At 51.2% G+C, this 16,524-nt stretch overlaps 6 protein-coding genes across 6 annotated transcripts; 4 read left to right on the top strand and 2 right to left on the bottom strand.

Annotated features, from left to right (window-relative positions):
- Nucleotides 1–1,036: 1,036 nt before the first annotated feature.
- On the top strand, nucleotides 1,037–2,512 carry BO97DRAFT_421393 (uncharacterized protein; the record flags this gene model as incomplete). The annotated part of the gene is made up of 4 exons (XM_025696715.1): nucleotides 1,037–1,595; nucleotides 1,672–1,825; nucleotides 2,011–2,063; nucleotides 2,343–2,512. 4 exons carry the CDS (start codon nucleotides 1,037–1,039, stop codon nucleotides 2,510–2,512), a joined length of 936 nt encoding a protein of 311 aa, XP_025555322.1.
- A 330-nt stretch (nucleotides 2,513–2,842) lies between these two features.
- Nucleotides 2,843–5,017, top strand: BO97DRAFT_421394 (2EXR domain-containing protein; the record flags this gene model as incomplete). Its single annotated transcript, XM_025696716.1, has 3 exons — nucleotides 2,843–3,260; nucleotides 4,246–4,608; nucleotides 4,704–5,017. The coding sequence occupies 3 exons, from the start codon at nucleotides 2,843–2,845 to the stop codon at nucleotides 5,015–5,017; spliced, it is 1,095 nt and encodes a 364-aa protein (XP_025555323.1).
- An 842-nt stretch (nucleotides 5,018–5,859) lies between these two features.
- On the bottom strand, nucleotides 5,860–7,344 carry BO97DRAFT_459252 (putative secretory lipase; the record flags this gene model as incomplete). Its single annotated transcript, XM_025699272.1, has 1 exon — nucleotides 5,860–7,344. One exon carries the CDS (start codon nucleotides 7,342–7,344, stop codon nucleotides 5,860–5,862), a length of 1,485 nt encoding a protein of 494 aa, XP_025555324.1.
- Nucleotides 7,345–8,139: 795 nt separating this feature from the next.
- Nucleotides 8,140–9,378, bottom strand: BO97DRAFT_459253 (SDR family oxidoreductase; the record flags this gene model as incomplete). Its single annotated transcript, XM_025699273.1, has 1 exon — nucleotides 8,140–9,378. One exon carries the CDS (start codon nucleotides 9,376–9,378, stop codon nucleotides 8,353–8,355), a length of 1,026 nt encoding a protein of 341 aa, XP_025555325.1. The 3' UTR covers nucleotides 8,140–8,352.
- Nucleotides 9,379–12,878: 3,500 nt separating this feature from the next.
- BO97DRAFT_403303 (intradiol ring-cleavage dioxygenase) lies at nucleotides 12,879–14,542 on the top strand. Its single transcript, XM_025694706.1, has 2 exons — nucleotides 12,879–13,367; nucleotides 13,417–14,542. Exons 1-2 carry the CDS (start codon nucleotides 13,136–13,138, stop codon nucleotides 14,319–14,321), a joined length of 1,137 nt encoding a protein of 378 aa, XP_025555326.1. The 5' UTR covers nucleotides 12,879–13,135; the 3' UTR covers nucleotides 14,322–14,542.
- A 1,034-nt stretch (nucleotides 14,543–15,576) lies between these two features.
- Nucleotides 15,577–15,987, top strand: BO97DRAFT_421398 (uncharacterized protein; the record flags this gene model as incomplete). The annotated part of the gene is made up of 1 exon (XM_025696717.1): nucleotides 15,577–15,987. The coding sequence occupies one exon, from the start codon at nucleotides 15,577–15,579 to the stop codon at nucleotides 15,985–15,987; it is 411 nt and encodes a 136-aa protein (XP_025555327.1).
- Nucleotides 15,988–16,524: the final 537 nt, after the last annotated feature.

A 16,524-nucleotide genomic window follows, 5' to 3' on the forward strand; every position in this document is an offset into this window, starting at 1 on the left:
GCCACTTCGGTTCCCATTGCTGGTAATTGCCGAGGGTTCCAGATTGGAGCTAGGTTGGTCACAGTTTTCCAATAGTTTGTGGTGTGGCGTTGCGCCGTTGAGCGAAGCTGAAAAGTAGCGTGAATGGCGGCATCTCGGGCAAGATTAGCCGACGGCAATTCGCAGGCTGTGTGGTAATGCCAAGATGCATCCAGGGCCCTTGCTATAGGTCTTTGTACGTTGGCTTATGCTCCAAGCACAAGAACTATTGTATCTTCCACCTTGATAGGAGTTTATGCCGGACGCTCTGACATGTGGGTCAGAGTGCATGCAGGTGCGTTTGTCTGTGTCTCTTTTGCTGTGTCAAAGCGAATTGGGCGCCTTGACTTGCATCAAAGTTGGTTCGCATCTGAGCACTGGCTATGTTTAATTCGTAAGCTAGAAGAACATGGGGTTGTTTATTGCTCGAGCGTCAGATGCAACGTGAAACGAACGCTTTGTGGTGTCGGTCCTGGTGATGGATGAACAAATATGTTTTAATGGGATATTTGAAGACAAAGTTCAAAAGACACTGTCTTTCCAAAGTGAGACCTGCTGCTCTGATAATGACGATTAAAACAGCAAACGAGATGGAAGGGAGAAGTGGAAGAGTGATAAATGGTTAAATATCAGTAAAAGGCCAAAGCATAGTCGAAGAAGAGGGTAAGGTTTGGAGAACTTTCCGATCCGGACGTGTACTGCACAGTATGCCTCAGGCACCTCGTTCCCTGTCAGGTGACCTTGACAGGCTGCAGTCTAGAACATTCCCAGGGTGGGGTAAATTGGCGCCTGGGGCCAACTTGGAAAAAGTACACGGCAGTGATAACAACGGCTCGGAACTTGCTATCTGCAGCTTAGCATTCAAAAGGCGTGATGCTCTTCCAGACCCAGTTACCTATCGACCTCATACGGGGAAAAATGAACATCGGAAGTAGAAGAACGCAATTCAAGCTGGAATGCTGGTTACAAAGGCTAATTCCTCTAACCTCTCCAACTCTGCCATCGACCCCCAGTGGTCATGCGTCTTGTCACGTTGAGACAAGTCCTGCATTGTGTTATTGAGATCGCAATTGTCGTGGAAGCTAATATTCCATATATGGTCCACGACCTTGGCCAATTTCGCCCGCAAAAACTTTTCATTCATTCTCGAATCGCCGGGCTGACAGGACGCCAGGGTGGAGGATGCGAAAAGTCCTTCCAGCCATCACCCACGAAGAAGAGCACGGGTACCACGCCGAGATCGACTGTCAGAATAGGCTATGCGGGGAATCGCACGTTGGAGCGCTCGATCCGGTGCGTGAGGTTGCGGTATTGCGGCGTGAAGTGCGCTTATGCCGTTAAGTCTTCGTGCGGGGGACACGTCTGCAAGCCGAGTCTGACCGTCATTCGCTATAGCTCGATCAAGTCGACTCCGCATTGTTTCTGCGGAATGAGTCGAGAGGAGTCACGCAAAATGCGAAAAGTGCGCCAAAGATGCATGGCGCAGTGGTACTGCGCGGAAATGGTTACACGCTCGATGGAGAGCGGCCCGGCGCCTTCAACCTCCAGCTCCGCCCAAGACATCCGCCAGCACTACCGTACAAACTTATTGAACCGTTTGAAGCGCGCTTCAAGTGCCTTACGGACCTCCGAGACACTGGCTCTTCCCATCAGTACTGGAAAAGCTCGACATGCGTCCGCTACCGGTTGAACCACCACCGCCGCCGCTAGAGACTCGCTTTCCGCGCGGCCCCACCACTATCTCCGTGCAGCAGCATGCCATGAACACCGATCTGATTAACAAGGTGTCGGGAGGCAGCAACTCAGAGTGAGTCAACGGGCAGGTGAACACTTCGAGGTGCCAACTCGATGTGCGCAGGCCAGCACGCAGATGTTGGGGAGAGGTTGCGACTCTCGTTGCACGATATCCAGGGCAGTGAAGAGCGGGCAGCAGAGCAGGATCACTTGCCTCTTCTCCAGGTCTTGTGGGTCAAGCTGACGCAGACTGGCCAGAAATCGCGCGCATTGCGCTACGGCCAACCATTTCCAGGTGACCGAGCGACTGGGTCAGCTTCAACTTGCTGGTTCACGGCCCCCAAAGCGATCATGACATGCCATACCACTGGTTCACGACGTACCATCTGCAGAATGAACTGCTGCTAGAGCATAGAGTCGAAGTAGCTGAGGGAATCGGAATAGTGCGGGCCTGCACGAAAGCAAAACAGCGCCGCTCATTCCATGTCCTGGCCCACAGAACATTGGCTGCGACCGGAGGTGATAGAACTAGCCGCTGGCGGTATTGCTGCTTCCTGGGTGGTGGAGGTAACTGATAACCCTCGTATTAGTCGCACTGTCGGCCAGTCGACGTGCAGTTCGGGCATTACCCTGGGGCTTCCTCGCACTTGATCCTACGGATCCTGCCGTTGGGTGTTGCACGTTAGTCTTGCAGGGACAATGGAGCTTTCTCAGCATGTTGATCGGAATGCAAACCGGCAAGTTCGACAGTCTGACTTAGACCGCTTTGATTGCGCGTGGTTGTGTTGCTGTTGCCTTGCTTTACCCCGTGTTCTTTCCTGTTACATAACATATCACTGCCATCAACAACTTCGCTAAGTAAATAAGGTCGGGGTAGAGAGAGCGCTAAGTCACTGTTCCCAACCTTCAGTGAATGCGAGGTAGGTTCTGAACTGAGAGACTTCGAGGCTTGAGGGTAACTAACACATCAACAATTACGAAGGTCTCAAATTTCCTTCAGCTTTACTTGTCATCTTGCCAACTTTGTTTCACCTCTAACCTAGAGTCACCACCCCCTTCCATCTCTCATTTCGTCAACATCAAGAACAACATGACTGAATCCACCAGCAATCGCGGACTCCCGAAATTCGCTCTCCTCCCTGCTGAGCTACGCATCTTTATTTGGCAATACGCCCTTCCGAGCCCTGTTCACCAGGCTCTATACGTTTTGAACACCCGCTGCTGGGAGGCCCACCGCTCGGACCATGTCGAACACGAATTAGAAATAATGTTCTTCCATGACGAGCTTTACCGCATGTTCATTGATATTCCACTGCTCCTGGTAAATCACGAAGGACGAAATGTGGCACGGAGCTGGATTCGAAAGAACGGCCTGACAATTAACTACCGTTTTGCTGCTACAGGTGCCTTCTGTCTCACACGGGCTTTCAAGCCAGCTACTGATACACTCCATGTGCCTTACGAGCAGTTCGACAGATTCCTCGACGGGCCGGGCAGGGAAGCAGGGCGTTAGCATCAACGCGTGCATCCAATGGAGCTTTCGCGCCTTGCCTTGCCTCTCAAGCTGCTAGAGGACCTGGACAACGTTTTTGTTCTGCTGTTCCAGCGTCTCATTTTTTTATTTTCGGGAGATACTGATTCTCCTCTACTCGCCACTTCCAGGAGAACGACGGATAATTAATCTAGGGCCGAATTTAGTTTATGGCCAGCGGCGGTCGGAATGGGTGGCGGTTGTCGGGGCAGAGGAGCCGATAGTGTGGGACTGGAGACGGCGAGCATATCGACAAGAACTCGACAGTCTGTGGAAAGGCTCTGAGTTTGACAAGGACGCATTCAAGTCGTTAGTCAGGCGAGCGTTTGCATGTATTGATGAAAGGACACTGTGCCCAATACACGGCCGGTTGATGGTGAAGCCGGTCTTTGGAGTTGCAAATCGAGCTCAGGCGGTCATTCAACGTTTTTTTTACAGATAGCAACATGTGGAGACTGATGGACATAACCTCCGATCAAGAAGTGAGACTACTGCTACCTTGTGTTGCTGATACGTCACCCTTGCAAGTCTATATCCTCTTTTTTTCGCCCTCCACTGCTTGATGCAGTAAGAGCGCCTGGCGCCAATGTAGCAATAGGTCAATGCTTATTCCACTAGCAAACGAAATGAGATCAGGTTTTCGTGGTGAGTAGGTGATCGACAAAAGTCTTAATCGAAAATAACCCACAGATGGAAATCCCCAAGGTGCTGCATACGAGGTGGGGGAAGATTTCTGACTCGCTTTTCGGTTTTTCATGTTAAGATGCCGGATATTCCGACCAGCTGATCCACGTTCTTGTCGCTGCGGACCAGGTTGAGCCGTAGTTGAGCGGCTCGGGAGATCAGCGCATCAGTCGAGATGAGGAAAGCAACTTACTCGAAGGAACTCAGTCTTTAGTTTGTCTACCATGACGCTGCTGTCTCTCAACCCGGCAATCACCAATGAGTCCATGACTCCACAGGGGCGGATATCGACTCGAAGCTGAGTTTGTATAACCCGGCCAATGGCTGGACGGCTAACGGAGCCAACTACACGACTGACTTTGTCCGTGAGTTCCTGGCTGGGGTTGCGGCGCGGTGCAATCGCATTTTGGCGCCTGCCACCGAGCGCAACAAGCTCATTGCAGCGGGCAAGGGAGACTACAGTGATGATGAGGGATTAGTGATCCCCGACGCGAACTACCTGGGCTTCAACAACAAGCTCATTACTCAAGACGTGCGCTACATAGCCCAGACCATGTCCAAGTGGCCGCTGCTGCACAAGGATGGGAGCAACACTACGCAGGTTGTCCCAAGTGTTACTGTCGCTTCGGCCGGCATTCTCAGTATGGTGGACTCTTTATACAATGGAACGCTCAAGACTACTATCACCCGGTTTCTGTCAACGTTTGCTATTGACGTCGATGTCGATACCTTTGAGTAACGGCTGACAACATAACCGGCGTCGACTGGACCTCGTCTCAAACCGCTCCAATTGGCAATGTGCCGGGAATCTCCAAGACCTTACTGACCATGGGTAACGCTGGTCACTACGAGTATCTGAACGCAGAGAAGATCTACCTTGTCGCTACCACTACAGACAAGTCGATTGCATTTGTGGAAGGGACTCAGCACACCATTGATACCTGTATCACCTGCGAGAGCTATTCTGGGCGGTATGGAGATACTTTTAAAACCGCCTTCACCTTTATGGATCACTGGTTCAGTCACCCGGGCCGATTTATCTCCGCATAATCACTTATATCCCTTTCAAAGCTGCTGTGGTCGCGACCTTATGTGCTCAGTAATCCCTTTCTAGGAAATTCGATGTTGCAAACGGTAATGATAGTGTCCCTGGGATCGCCTATCAGTTGAGCGTTGTGCCGTCGACATATGAAGTGTCAGAATTAACTGCTTGATGATCTCGGCCGAGATATTTCTGTTTCGCAAACTTCTGCGTTTCCGGACCATAAGATGCCATGGACGAATGGGTTGCTTTTCTATAACAGTCTTCTCTGAGTCATTTGCTTTGCAGTGTTAGCTGTCTTTCCCAGCGTTCCCTATTGTTTGTACTTCACTGCTTCAAGCTGTCTAGCCAGTTCAAGCCTATGCGGACATACACGGAGCGTCTGATGATATTTCAAGCACGAAGCCAGGACGGTTGGAAAACGACAGATAAACTGCCATCTGCCGTGTCTTGTCTTCACGGCTGTCATGAATATGGCTTCCGAGCTCATGTTCTAAACCGAAGAGGGCTCAAAGAGGATATGACAGCTGATTAAAGACTAAAAGGCCAGGTGAAGACGCGGAGCTTTCATTAACCCAGGACAGAGTTGGGAAATCACCTACAAAACCGACTGGTCGTTTTGAACATCTGCAATGACACTACGTGCTAATGAAAAACAATGCCAGAGTGGGGCGAAGACAATGAGTAGCAATTTGTATCTAAAGCCACTGTTGGAATAGTATCTGGCACGACTGGTACAGTGGTCCGCGGGATGAAAGATTCATGCCAAAACGAAAGCTCATATAATTAGTAAACCTATGAAAACCACACACAGGTCTACACATCCCCTTTCCTTCCATCGTTTCCAAAACTAAAGTGCAGTCGGCACCTCATAAGCCCACTGAGACTCTCCAGCCCACATCGGGAACGAGTTCGGAAACGGCTGGTAGTTCTCAGGTGGTAAAAGACTATCCAGCTTGGTCTCGATGCAACCACGGTTGGCCAATGGTCGATGTTCGAAGCGATCCTCAATCCACTGGAGGTAGGTGTGCTTCGCGGCGTTGAGAACGGAGAAGTGCCCGCCTTGAGCGACGGCCAACAGCTCTAGGTCTCCAGGATAACGCTTGCATGTTTCCTCCACGGTGATCTTGGTGATATTATACTGCACCGTTGAGTCCTCTGTCCCTTGCACGAGGAGAATTGGGCCTCTGAAGGGCAATCTTCCTGGATTGGCGAGTTGTGAGAAAGCGTCGGCATACCAGGTCTCATTCCAATCAGGCTGGACAAACTCCGCTTCGGCATCGCCCAGCAGGGCGAAGGTCACCATCTGCGATCCTTCGATCTGGTTCAGGAGCTCGATCCTGCTGACTCCTAGAGGCGTGAACCAGTAGCTGATGTTGAAGGTCGGGAAAATGGAGTCGAGGCTCTTGCCGATCCATGCGAGAAAGCCGGGAGCGGTAACCGACAACGTGGCCGTGGGCGGAGCAGCAATCACGGCTCCAAGATGACCTCGCGCTACATCAGTGAACTCGGAGTCGTTGCGCGCTAGAACCTCGGACAGACCCCAAGCTATCGCTCCACCCTGACTGTGGCCCATTACTACGTAATTTGGAGACAGAATTGTGGGGAAGGATCTATAAGCTGCTCGTAGGGCGTTCAAGGCATCGTGAGCACCGGCTTCGCGGATACCGTACTGATGCGGGATAAAGGTTCCGTCCCAGGAGGCATCGACACCGAGCCCTGCGTAGTCCGGAGCAACAACAGCATATCCAGCCTCAGCCAGCGCAAAGGGTACAATGTCGGCGTAGAAGAGCCCGCGGTGCGTTGATGGAGCGCCGTTCGCGTACCAGCCGGACGTTCCATGTGTCCATAGCACAACGGGCGCAGACGATGAGGCAGCGGTGCCATTCTGGCCTCGAAGGCGCTTCGCGTGGAACGGCCAGAGAACGTAGGCTGAGGCAGGAATTAGTGTGCCATTTGCGTTGGTCGTGCTGTAGACAATGCGGGACATGGCTGTCTTTGCTGGAATGGAGAATGGAGACGGATCGGTGAACTCTTGGAGCCTGATCACCTTTCCAGGCTCGGTCGGCCATTCGTCCTTGTGCAGGCTCTGGACATCGTAAAAGTTATCTTCATGTGCACCTCCATTCGCAAGCTGAGTTCGGTCAAAGCTGGTGATTGTGTTGACAATAGCGCTCAAGTCGGTTGTCAGCTTGGCGGGCTTGCTCTGCTCAGGGCTGAGCTCGAAACTGGAATTCCAGCCTGTCGACTGTATCGCTGCGATGGTGATCGCTTGACCGGTGGACAGACTTGCTCCAAGTGCTAGTATGCAGAAAGATTGAAAAAGTCGAAGCATTTCGACTATGGATTATGATAGTGTAGTGGTGTGATAAACTCTTTAATGTCTAATGAACTTTTTCGATGTTGAGACCTGAAAGCGCATCGTGTCCATATTTATATTCCACCGCTTCCCGATAAAGACGAAAAGTTCCTGACTGTGGCTATGCCAAATGACACAGAACAGGCAAATACGATGGCTCTTTGCATTGTCATTGTTCATTTTTTCACTACAGCTTACGCTGCTCTGGATGATAGTAGCTCTTTATTTTTGGTATAATAGTTATGCGGATACGCTCACATAGGGCTGACTGCCACCGCGTATTACTAATACGCGGCCTCTCCAGATCCGTCAACAAGGATTGTCGCTTAAGATGGGAAGACTAAGTGAGGCTCAGATTGATCTCCGAGCTGTGCTTATGTGCATTCCTGACCAGGGATTTCTTGCATGAGGTCATCTCGCGGGCCAAAGAAAACACTTGGATTTGGAATTCCTCCAAGCACCAGGATTTCAATCTGACGGCTCAAACACGAACTCCAGATACCACGAGTGAAAGTCTTATTTCTGGGTCTGAATATCTACTTACTAAACAACAATCAAACAACAATTGTCTTTCCAGCAAGTCTCGCGGTTCCTGAGCTCTCATACTGATACGTATCCATAGATCTCCTTGTCGTTGGCAATCCTTTCTCATCACGAGATTAAATTACCACCGGCGGGTCCGCGCTGCTACCACCGTCAAACAAACTTTCCCGATTATTATCTTTTTCCCAAGTCATCTGTGAACATAGCATCGTGTATAAGTCCTTGTCAATTTTATCAGACCTCGAGTCTCCTTACTTGGACCGGAAAGAATACACAATACCGTGGACAATTGCGAAGGGATTTCTAACTGAGAAATGACCAATGGTATTATTCACAGCTTCACGACCGGCGAAATATGGGACTACTTAACACAGAGCGCACTGAAAGATCAGAAGCACGTACTAATCTTAGAAATTACATAGAACGCGACCAGGCACACCATCACTTAACCGGAAACCTCCTCAAGAGATCATCAACGGTCTCTACCAAGGTATCCTCTAGACTGCGATATCGCAGCCCCAGCACCCTCTCCGCCTTGCTTCCGTCCGCAACATACGTCTCGACAGCGGCACCACCACCAGCATGCGGAACCTTCTTCCGCAGCTGTGGAAACCTCTTTCGAATAACCTCGCACGCCTCTCCATAGAGAAACCGGCCTCCAGAAACAAGAAAGCGCTCCCCGCCCGCTTCCTCGCGAGTATACGCCTGGTAATGGGCCTCCGCCACGTCGCTGACATTCGCGAACGCCAAGAAATCATGGTCCGGAACGTTACTCCGAGACCCATTGATCAGGTTGTAAATGACCTCCGATGACTCGTTCAAGCGGTTGTTCCCGCGGTTGGGTTCTCCTAGGGCGGGCCCAAAAATCCAGGGCGGGCAGATGGTCGTGACGCTGAAGGTGGGCTGTCCTTGCTGCTGCTGGGACATCCAATCCCACAGCTTGCGCTCGGCGAGGGCTTTGGATGCGCAGTAGGCGAAGCTCACGTCGGTGGTTAATTTGGCTTCCTCGTAGGTGCACGGGTTCCAGTCTGCTTCCGTATATCGGTAACCGGGCCGAAGGCCTTTCATGAGATCGAGGATCGCGGCGAAGGAAGAGGTGACGACAACGCGGCTAACGGTGGGCCCATGTGCGGCAATGGCATTGAGGAGGTTTAGCGTGCCCTGGATGGCAGGCTGTAGGAGATCGGCTTCGTTGTCGGTTACAGCGAGGAAGAAGGGGCTGGCGGTGTGGATGACTCCGGAGACGTCCCGGACAGCGGAATCGAAAGCCCCTGGGACGGCGATGTCGGGGACGATTGCGAAGGAGAGCTGGTCTGTGTATTCTGGGGGGTAGCGGGACTGTACAATCTCGGCGGACGAGGCGGAACGTACGGTGCCACGGACATTGTACCCTGCTTCGAGGAATCGTTGGATGATGTGTGAGGCCACAAAGCCTGAGGCTCCAGTGACGAGAATGGTTTCAGGCATTGCCGGTCTAAAAGCACCTTAGACGGGGAGAGACACTGAGAGTGTAGATGCTATTCAAGGGCATCAATTGGTTTAAGGCTCGCATGAGATGTTTCCCCGCACTGTGTTGTGAGATCGAAGCTGTTATATCCTCGACCTCGAGTGCGCGAGCCGATTATTGAATAAATCCCTTCCAGAGATCCAATAAATGATTTAAGTTTACTTCTCGTCGCGGACACGAGAGCTTTCTTTCAACCAGGAGTACTGACGTCGACGATTTAGTTTGGTAGAGCCATCCTTGGCAGGACTTCCGGTTAGGGCTAATCCTCCCGCTTCAAGTCTCGTCAGTTCGATACGAGGACCAGCTTTGGAGTATCATAATCTCTCTCCCTTCTGCCATTTCCCAATTTGATGAGTAATGTGAACGATCATCACATTGGTGGGAAGCATTTTTGGTCAGGTTCTGCGGCCTGGACTGGCTGGATTACTCGCCACTTGCGTTGTCCGTGTAGATAGTTCCTCCTTCCATGATCCGAATCCACGCTCTAATGCCTCCCAGGCGAGTCTCCAATCTTATTTCTGTTTTCTTTAGTGTGCCTTCGTTGGTTTGACGTATTGGTTGAGCTTTAGTGTGAAGCGACACAATTTTAAACAGTAGCTCGGATTTGCCTTCTGGTTCGAGAACAGAAGATGACAGGCTATGAATGAATAAACTATTGAGTCGGTGCACTCAGTGGTACCTGTGACGCTGTTAAGGGAACAAGTCTTGACTTGCATGGTTACGGTGTGTCAGAGGTCTGAAACAATATGACCTATTAACAGCAGACATAGACTCTGCGTTTAAACGCAGGGCTGTACCTGAATACTTTCTTCGTCCTTGTGCTCACGTTGTACAGTCAGTTGGCAGCCCTTGTGAGTATGGTCGTGTACATGTTTCTAGCCTTCAGGTCATTTGTTGAGAAATCAGTGCATCATATTCCCATACAGTCGTTGATTTACGCCAGGCCTGTCTACTCGAATCGACAGTAATGTACTGTTGGGCTGCTGAAAGGAAGCGACAGTGGGCTTTCCAACCCCTCAATAGGCAACTGAAACAAGCACGAATTGCTAGCTCACCGAAGACTATTGGGTGGACCATGCGCTCAAAGTGAGTGTCCATAATGTCCTCCTGAACCCAAATACGGCTCGCCACTGGGCGACTCCACAATAAACATGTCCAACTAGGAACTCACAAGGGACGCGATGCTCAACCTTGGCTCCTAAGCGCAGTGTGCCAATGCCACCTCCGACCTGGAACGAGATTGTACAGCCATAATAGGAGTGGGGTTGTGAATTGTACCGTGGCCCTACCCAGTGGACTATTGCTTTACTAAGTTGCCAACATGATGAACGCAAAACTGTCATAAGCACGTTTGATGATATACCAGCATTTTAACACAAGAAGGTAACATTCCCAGTTATTCAATACATTTTGTCCGCAGGTACCAACGCTGAAGAGCTTAGCGGCGATGTAATTAGTGTCAACATTTCCGCAAGCCAGTCCGTTCACAGCCGCTGAGTGAGCTCTGCAGCCTATTGTGCGACTGCCCAACGCATTCGTCATCTCCAACTGGGCAGCTAGAGTCGCGAGGGATCTCATCACAGATAGCCCTTCATGGCATCACCAGCAATCAAATGTTTGGGCTCGGCTCGAAAGCATGTTGCTCCACCAGTCAATCTATCGAAGGGCTCTTCGCTGAAGAGGTTGTAATCGTCTTCGGACCTTATCGATTCTAAAGCGACCGGCCTGGGGGAGGAGGCGTGGGAACTTGTGCCACGGTTGATGCAAGTGAATCTATTTTTCATGGCAATCTCACCGCAACGGGCTGCACGTCCAACGACCCTCTCGCATGTGCAATATGCAAATAGGCCGCTGCAATGACCAAGGCTGTGCGCAATTCCGCGTCTTTTATTAAGCGGGGCGACGTCCTTCGGTCATAATAGGGCTATCGTCTCATTTGTGGAAATACGGTGGGCGTGGTCCGCGTTACCCATCGCGGGCTGGTTGTTAGAAGCGTTTCCCTGCGTAGACGCAGCATGTAATGGTCGCAAGACAAGGACACAGGCTTGCATGACTAGCAAACTGCTCTTCTTATTTCTATGTTAGCATTGAAAGACATTTATGAGGGTGAGGAGAGAAATGAAATTGAGGCAAAGGGGTCGAGGGACCCCCCCTCACTGTCAGGGCTTGGAAACGGATGTGTATGGACGCCGTCATAGCTCGATTGAGCACTATGAGCATAGAGCCAGACATATTTATGCTAGACTAGAAACCGACAGGGAGGACTGTACCTTCCTTCTGTGAAATGACGTCGCCATGTTCGGCCAGGATAATTCCGCTTTACACGCTCGAAAGCTGTATCTACATCATCCCAGGGAAAATGATAAGGCCCAGGATCTGACATGTGCACATGTCTAACTCAAAAACCCAGCGTATAGCATTGTTCATGCTCACGAGTCAATACTGCATCCAGAAAGCGAGATAGCCTTGGATACATCAATTCAGTGTTTGAATGGATGAAAGCAACCGAGAATGAAGATACAGCACTACGCTATTGGTTATTTTGGCTGGGTAGAGTCGCAAAACCGCCCGAGTACGAGCATTTGCCGCTCCAAGAGAAGCCCCGGGCTACCGACACGATCGTCAGAACCTACTTGTCCATTCGAAAAGAACATAGTTATTTGCAGTATGGGAATCTAGACATACGCAGTCCTTTAATTCTAATTGGTTGAAATGTGATCAGGTCCTCTCTTTGCTAATCATAGGTCCGATCCTCACACACTCTTTGCGAGTGTGCGTTCAGTTGCATGTTAGTATGAGATAGTCATACTGAAAAAAGACTTACCTCGCCCGCCACACGGTGACAGAGTCCGAGGTTTGACCCTCTTCCTTTCCTCGGTTGGGACATACCTCCCACTCTGTCGCATACAGGAGGTACCACGGAAGATATTCGGACACCGTCTGAGTCCTATTATTTGCCTTCGGTAACTAAAACCGAGCCTTTTCATGGTCCATAGCTGTAGCACAGTGAAGAACCCAATCTAACAATAACAGATGATTGGTTTGATTGCGTGGCCCGTGTTACAGGTGCATACGTCAAGCGGACGATCTTTGGAATATGGTCTTGGCGACGCCCTATATGATGAAGTTAATATTCACACGGCGTGAGTCCGTTCCAGAGAAGGGCAAGCCTGAACGTCGAAAATAAGCTATCCTAGGCGGTTGACGCTGCCAAGAAATGACGAAGGGTCTCTTGTCGCGGGGAATCAACCCCGATTATTAAGGTATTCAGTATGCCGTGGCAGCCGAGTAAAGTAGACTAATATCGGAGGGCTTGGCGCCTTGGAAATGCTTTGATTGTGACTGGTAGGAAAGGACGCGCGTCCTCAAACCCCGCCGGAGCTGTACCCTGCACATACCACATCTAGACCTAGAGCTGACGACGACATGGCGAGAATCGCATCTTCATGCTACCATCAAGCGCGGAAGAGCGGCTTGGGCTTCGACATCGTCTGTTGCATGTGGGAAGCCATAGACGGGGATGAAGTGTGCGAGAAACATGCCAACAGACCCTACGCCTCATGAAGAGAATGGGTGGAGGAGCAAGAAGATATAAAAGGGGACGAGATTTCTCGCTGGATGTCAAAATTCCCCATCGTCGGCAGTAGCGATAACAACAGGAACAGCTCCAGAAGATCAAATCTTATTGGCTTTGCGACTAAATCGAATCATTTCATCATGGTGTCTTTTTCAAAGCTCGTTGTCGTTGGGATGGCTGCCGCTGCGGTGGCACATCCAGGCCATGAAGACATCGGATCAAATGTGGCATTGAAGAGGAGTTTTCTCCGTCATTCTCGAAACAGTCTTTCCAAGTGCGCTGAGAAGGCCGAGTTCCGTGCAATGCAGGCTCGCGCCGCTTCTCGTCGCCGGGACCTCGCAAGCAAATACTCCACGAGGAGTGCTGACGCGGGTAAGTATCTATACTCTAGATGTCCTCGCCACGCTAACAGACTCGGCAGGCTACCTCAAGGCTCGAGATCTGACCACAGTCATCAACACTTCCCATCTCTCCAACTTCACGGGTGTGACAGCATCCTCATCCGACGATGTCTTCTTTTCGGATGATGTACCCTGCATTCTCTCGCCCGAGGGCGAAGTAGGCCCGTTCTGGGTCAAGGGTGAGTACATCCGTTCGGACGTGACCGACGACGAGCCTGGGGTCTCAGTTGTGATGGATGCGCAGTTCGTCGACATCGACACCTGTGAGCCGATCGAGAACCTCTACTTTGACGTGTGGAACTGCAACTCCACTGGAGTCTATTCCGGGGTTCAGGACAGCAGCAATGGCAACGGCAATGACGCCAGCAACCTGGATAACACGGCACTGCGCGGCCTCCAGCCCACTGACTCGGACGGGGTGGCGCAGTTTACGACTATCTTCCCTGGTCACTACAACGGGCGCGCCACGCATGTGCATGTCATTGCTCACATTGGCGCCACAGTCCTCTCCAATGGCACGCTGACTGGGGGAAATATTGCTCACATCGGCCAGCTGTTCTACGACCAGGATCTTATCACGCAGGTCGAGGTGTTGTCTCCATATAGTGAGAACACTGCAGCCATCACCCTCAATGCCAATGATCGGGTCTTGGCTGCCGAGACGGCGAACAGCGATTCTGATCCGGTGCTCGAGTACGTCCTTCTCGGTGACACTGTGGAGGACGGTCTTTTCTCGTGGATTACCATCGGCATCGACACGTCTGCAAGCTATAGCGCAAGCTACGCCGCCAGCCTGACTTCTTCTGGTGGTGTTTCCAACTCCAACAGCGGTGGTGGCAGCAGTGGTAGTGGAGGTACCGGGGGCGATGGTGGCAGCGGTGGCAACGGCGGTAATGGAGGTGGCGGTGCCAGTGGGCCTCACTGAGGTCGTTTACCCAAGCCCAGCCGCCGATCACAGCAAGAGAATGCGGAACAAGCAGTCGGCATTTACTGTCTCAGGCATAAACCTTTGTTGTCAACCTTTCACACCATTTTTACGCATTCGCTCATTATTTATAGTTCATTCCTATCTGTGTCTCGTGTCATCCTCTCATGTCAATTTATTTTGCCCCCCGTCACGAGCTCAAATGTGAAAATAGCTTGGCTGCTGATACGTAAATCTACGCCAGACAAAGAAACTTGCACCAATTTACTCCTGTACAAACATCCTCAAGTCGTACCCAGATACTAGGCTACTGATATAGACCAGAACCTGTCAATTAAATGTAATTGTCGATGTCGTTTCGAGCTGTCTTCCGAGGGACATGCTGTTTTAGGTCAATTAACCCCGCCGTTGACTTAATCGAATTGAACCCTTTCTTTCTCGGTAGCTACGTATAATTATCCTTCTTTAGGGACGGCGACTTGACTGAATAAAGCCAAAAGCATCGGTATGAATATGGTTCCCATTGCAGGCTTCCAAGCCAAGGGGAAGTTGGGTTTAGGTGAGGTGAAGTGAGATGCAGGAGATTAGGGTTTGGTGACCATGTCGCCTTTGTGGCAGGCGATGAGCGGTTTGCAAAGAGATACCAAAGCGTGGCATCACAAGCACATCACTGCATGGGTCAATCCGAACAGGAAGAAGAGCTCGGACGAGACATGTGATGGACTCATTCGAGTGTATGAGGATAGAATCGTGATACAATGCAGTGTTGCGATGGTCGTGAAAACTAGACTCATCAATATAAAGCGATCCGAAAGTACAATCGAGACGCCAGGGATTGAGAGCTTGTGCACCATATTTAGTACATATTTCAGGAATGGCATTGATAGATCAGGCAGTCGGAGCAACACTCCCAGCTCATGCTTCGCTCCTCTGTGGGGATGTATCTTATTTGGCACCAAATCTTCTGCACACACAATCCCTTTCCCTGTACGCACCAATTGCGATAGCCCAGTTCTAGCCATTCGAAGGCACTACCTAACCAACCAGCCAACAACCCACTCACCGACACACCAGTAAAGAAAATGAACTTTACAGTCGCCGACACCCTCTCCATCAACCCAGCACCGAACCAACCCCCACCACCCATCCGCACAATCGTCCGCACATTCTGCCCCGCAAAAGAGGTCGTAACCGCAGAACTTTACACGCCGCACACGCCCGGCCCCAACCAAATGCGCATCCGCATGCGCCTGGCATGAATAAACCCGAGCGACCTGAGGACCATCTCAGGCGGCTGCGGCCTGTTGTGCTGGTGAGACGCGCGGATGCGGCTGGGTTCTTTGCGAAGCGCGGGATGGAGGTTCTGGATGTGGTTTGTACCGCGGATTTGGGGGTTTTGAGGGCTAAGTTGAAAGAGGTGGGCGAGGAGTTGGTGCGCGCGCTTCAGCCTGGTGGCACGCCGGTGCACTATGATTTGCTCTCTGGGACGCCGCTTGCGCTGCCGCGGTTGCGGGACAAGTCTCCCCGTGTCACAGTGGTGCTGTTCCGGCTGTGCAATTGGGTGCATGCCGCTGAGCGGCGGGAGATTGAGCGCGCGTTGGGGGAGGCGTTCCGATTGGTGCGGGAGGGGTCGCGGCGTCGGCGGTCGCGGCTGTGTTTCCGCTGAAGACTGTGCGGGCGGCGCTGGAGTATGAGGCTGCGCCGGGACGGCGGAGGAAGGTGTTGTTGTCTATATCGGGGTTGGGGCCGAGGGTTTGATTTGGCCTGACTTTGCAGGGTCTCGCGCTTGTCCAATGTATTAAATTCTTTATACAGGGGATTTGAAGAGAGGCTTCTTATGTATACTTGGTAATACTTACTGATACGCGGATCGTGATTCCTTTGAACGCTTTCTTCGAGCATCGTTACACCATAAGCAAGGAAATACTTTTACTTACCTTCTGTTCCAACTGATCATCCGACAAGATTATATGTACATGAGCTAAGTTCCCGGCACCTGGTATCTGCTAAGCAAGCTTCCTAACGGTAGCAGGAACTTCTGCGTGGCAAACCATTCCAAATTTTGAAAGCATACGCCTCCCTTGCATCTTCGCTTTAAGCTGTATGTACTGTACATACTTCATAGGATTATGTGGAGAAAGCTCAGGGGGTGAAGTGGCTGGGCCAATCAGAAGCACAGCATCCTCTCCCTTCTGGGAATCTT

The sequence above is a fragment of the Aspergillus homomorphus genome (genome assembly GCF_003184865.1).
Source record: "Aspergillus homomorphus CBS 101889 unplaced genomic scaffold BO97scaffold_4, whole genome shotgun sequence".
Classification (NCBI taxonomy): Eukaryota; Fungi; Ascomycota; class Eurotiomycetes; order Eurotiales; family Aspergillaceae; genus Aspergillus; species Aspergillus homomorphus.

What these genes read in the sequence shown, in the direction of transcription:
- BO97DRAFT_403303 (XM_025694706.1), top strand. Translation starts at nt 13,136, where the DNA reads ATGGTGTCTTTTTCAAAGCTCGTTGTCGTTGGGATGGCTGCCGCTGCG. An exon ending in CACGAGGAGTGCTGACGCGG is followed by an intron (nt 13,368 to 13,416) that starts GTAAGTATCTAT and finishes CAGACTCGGCAG; the next exon opens with GCTACCTCAAGGCTCGAGAT.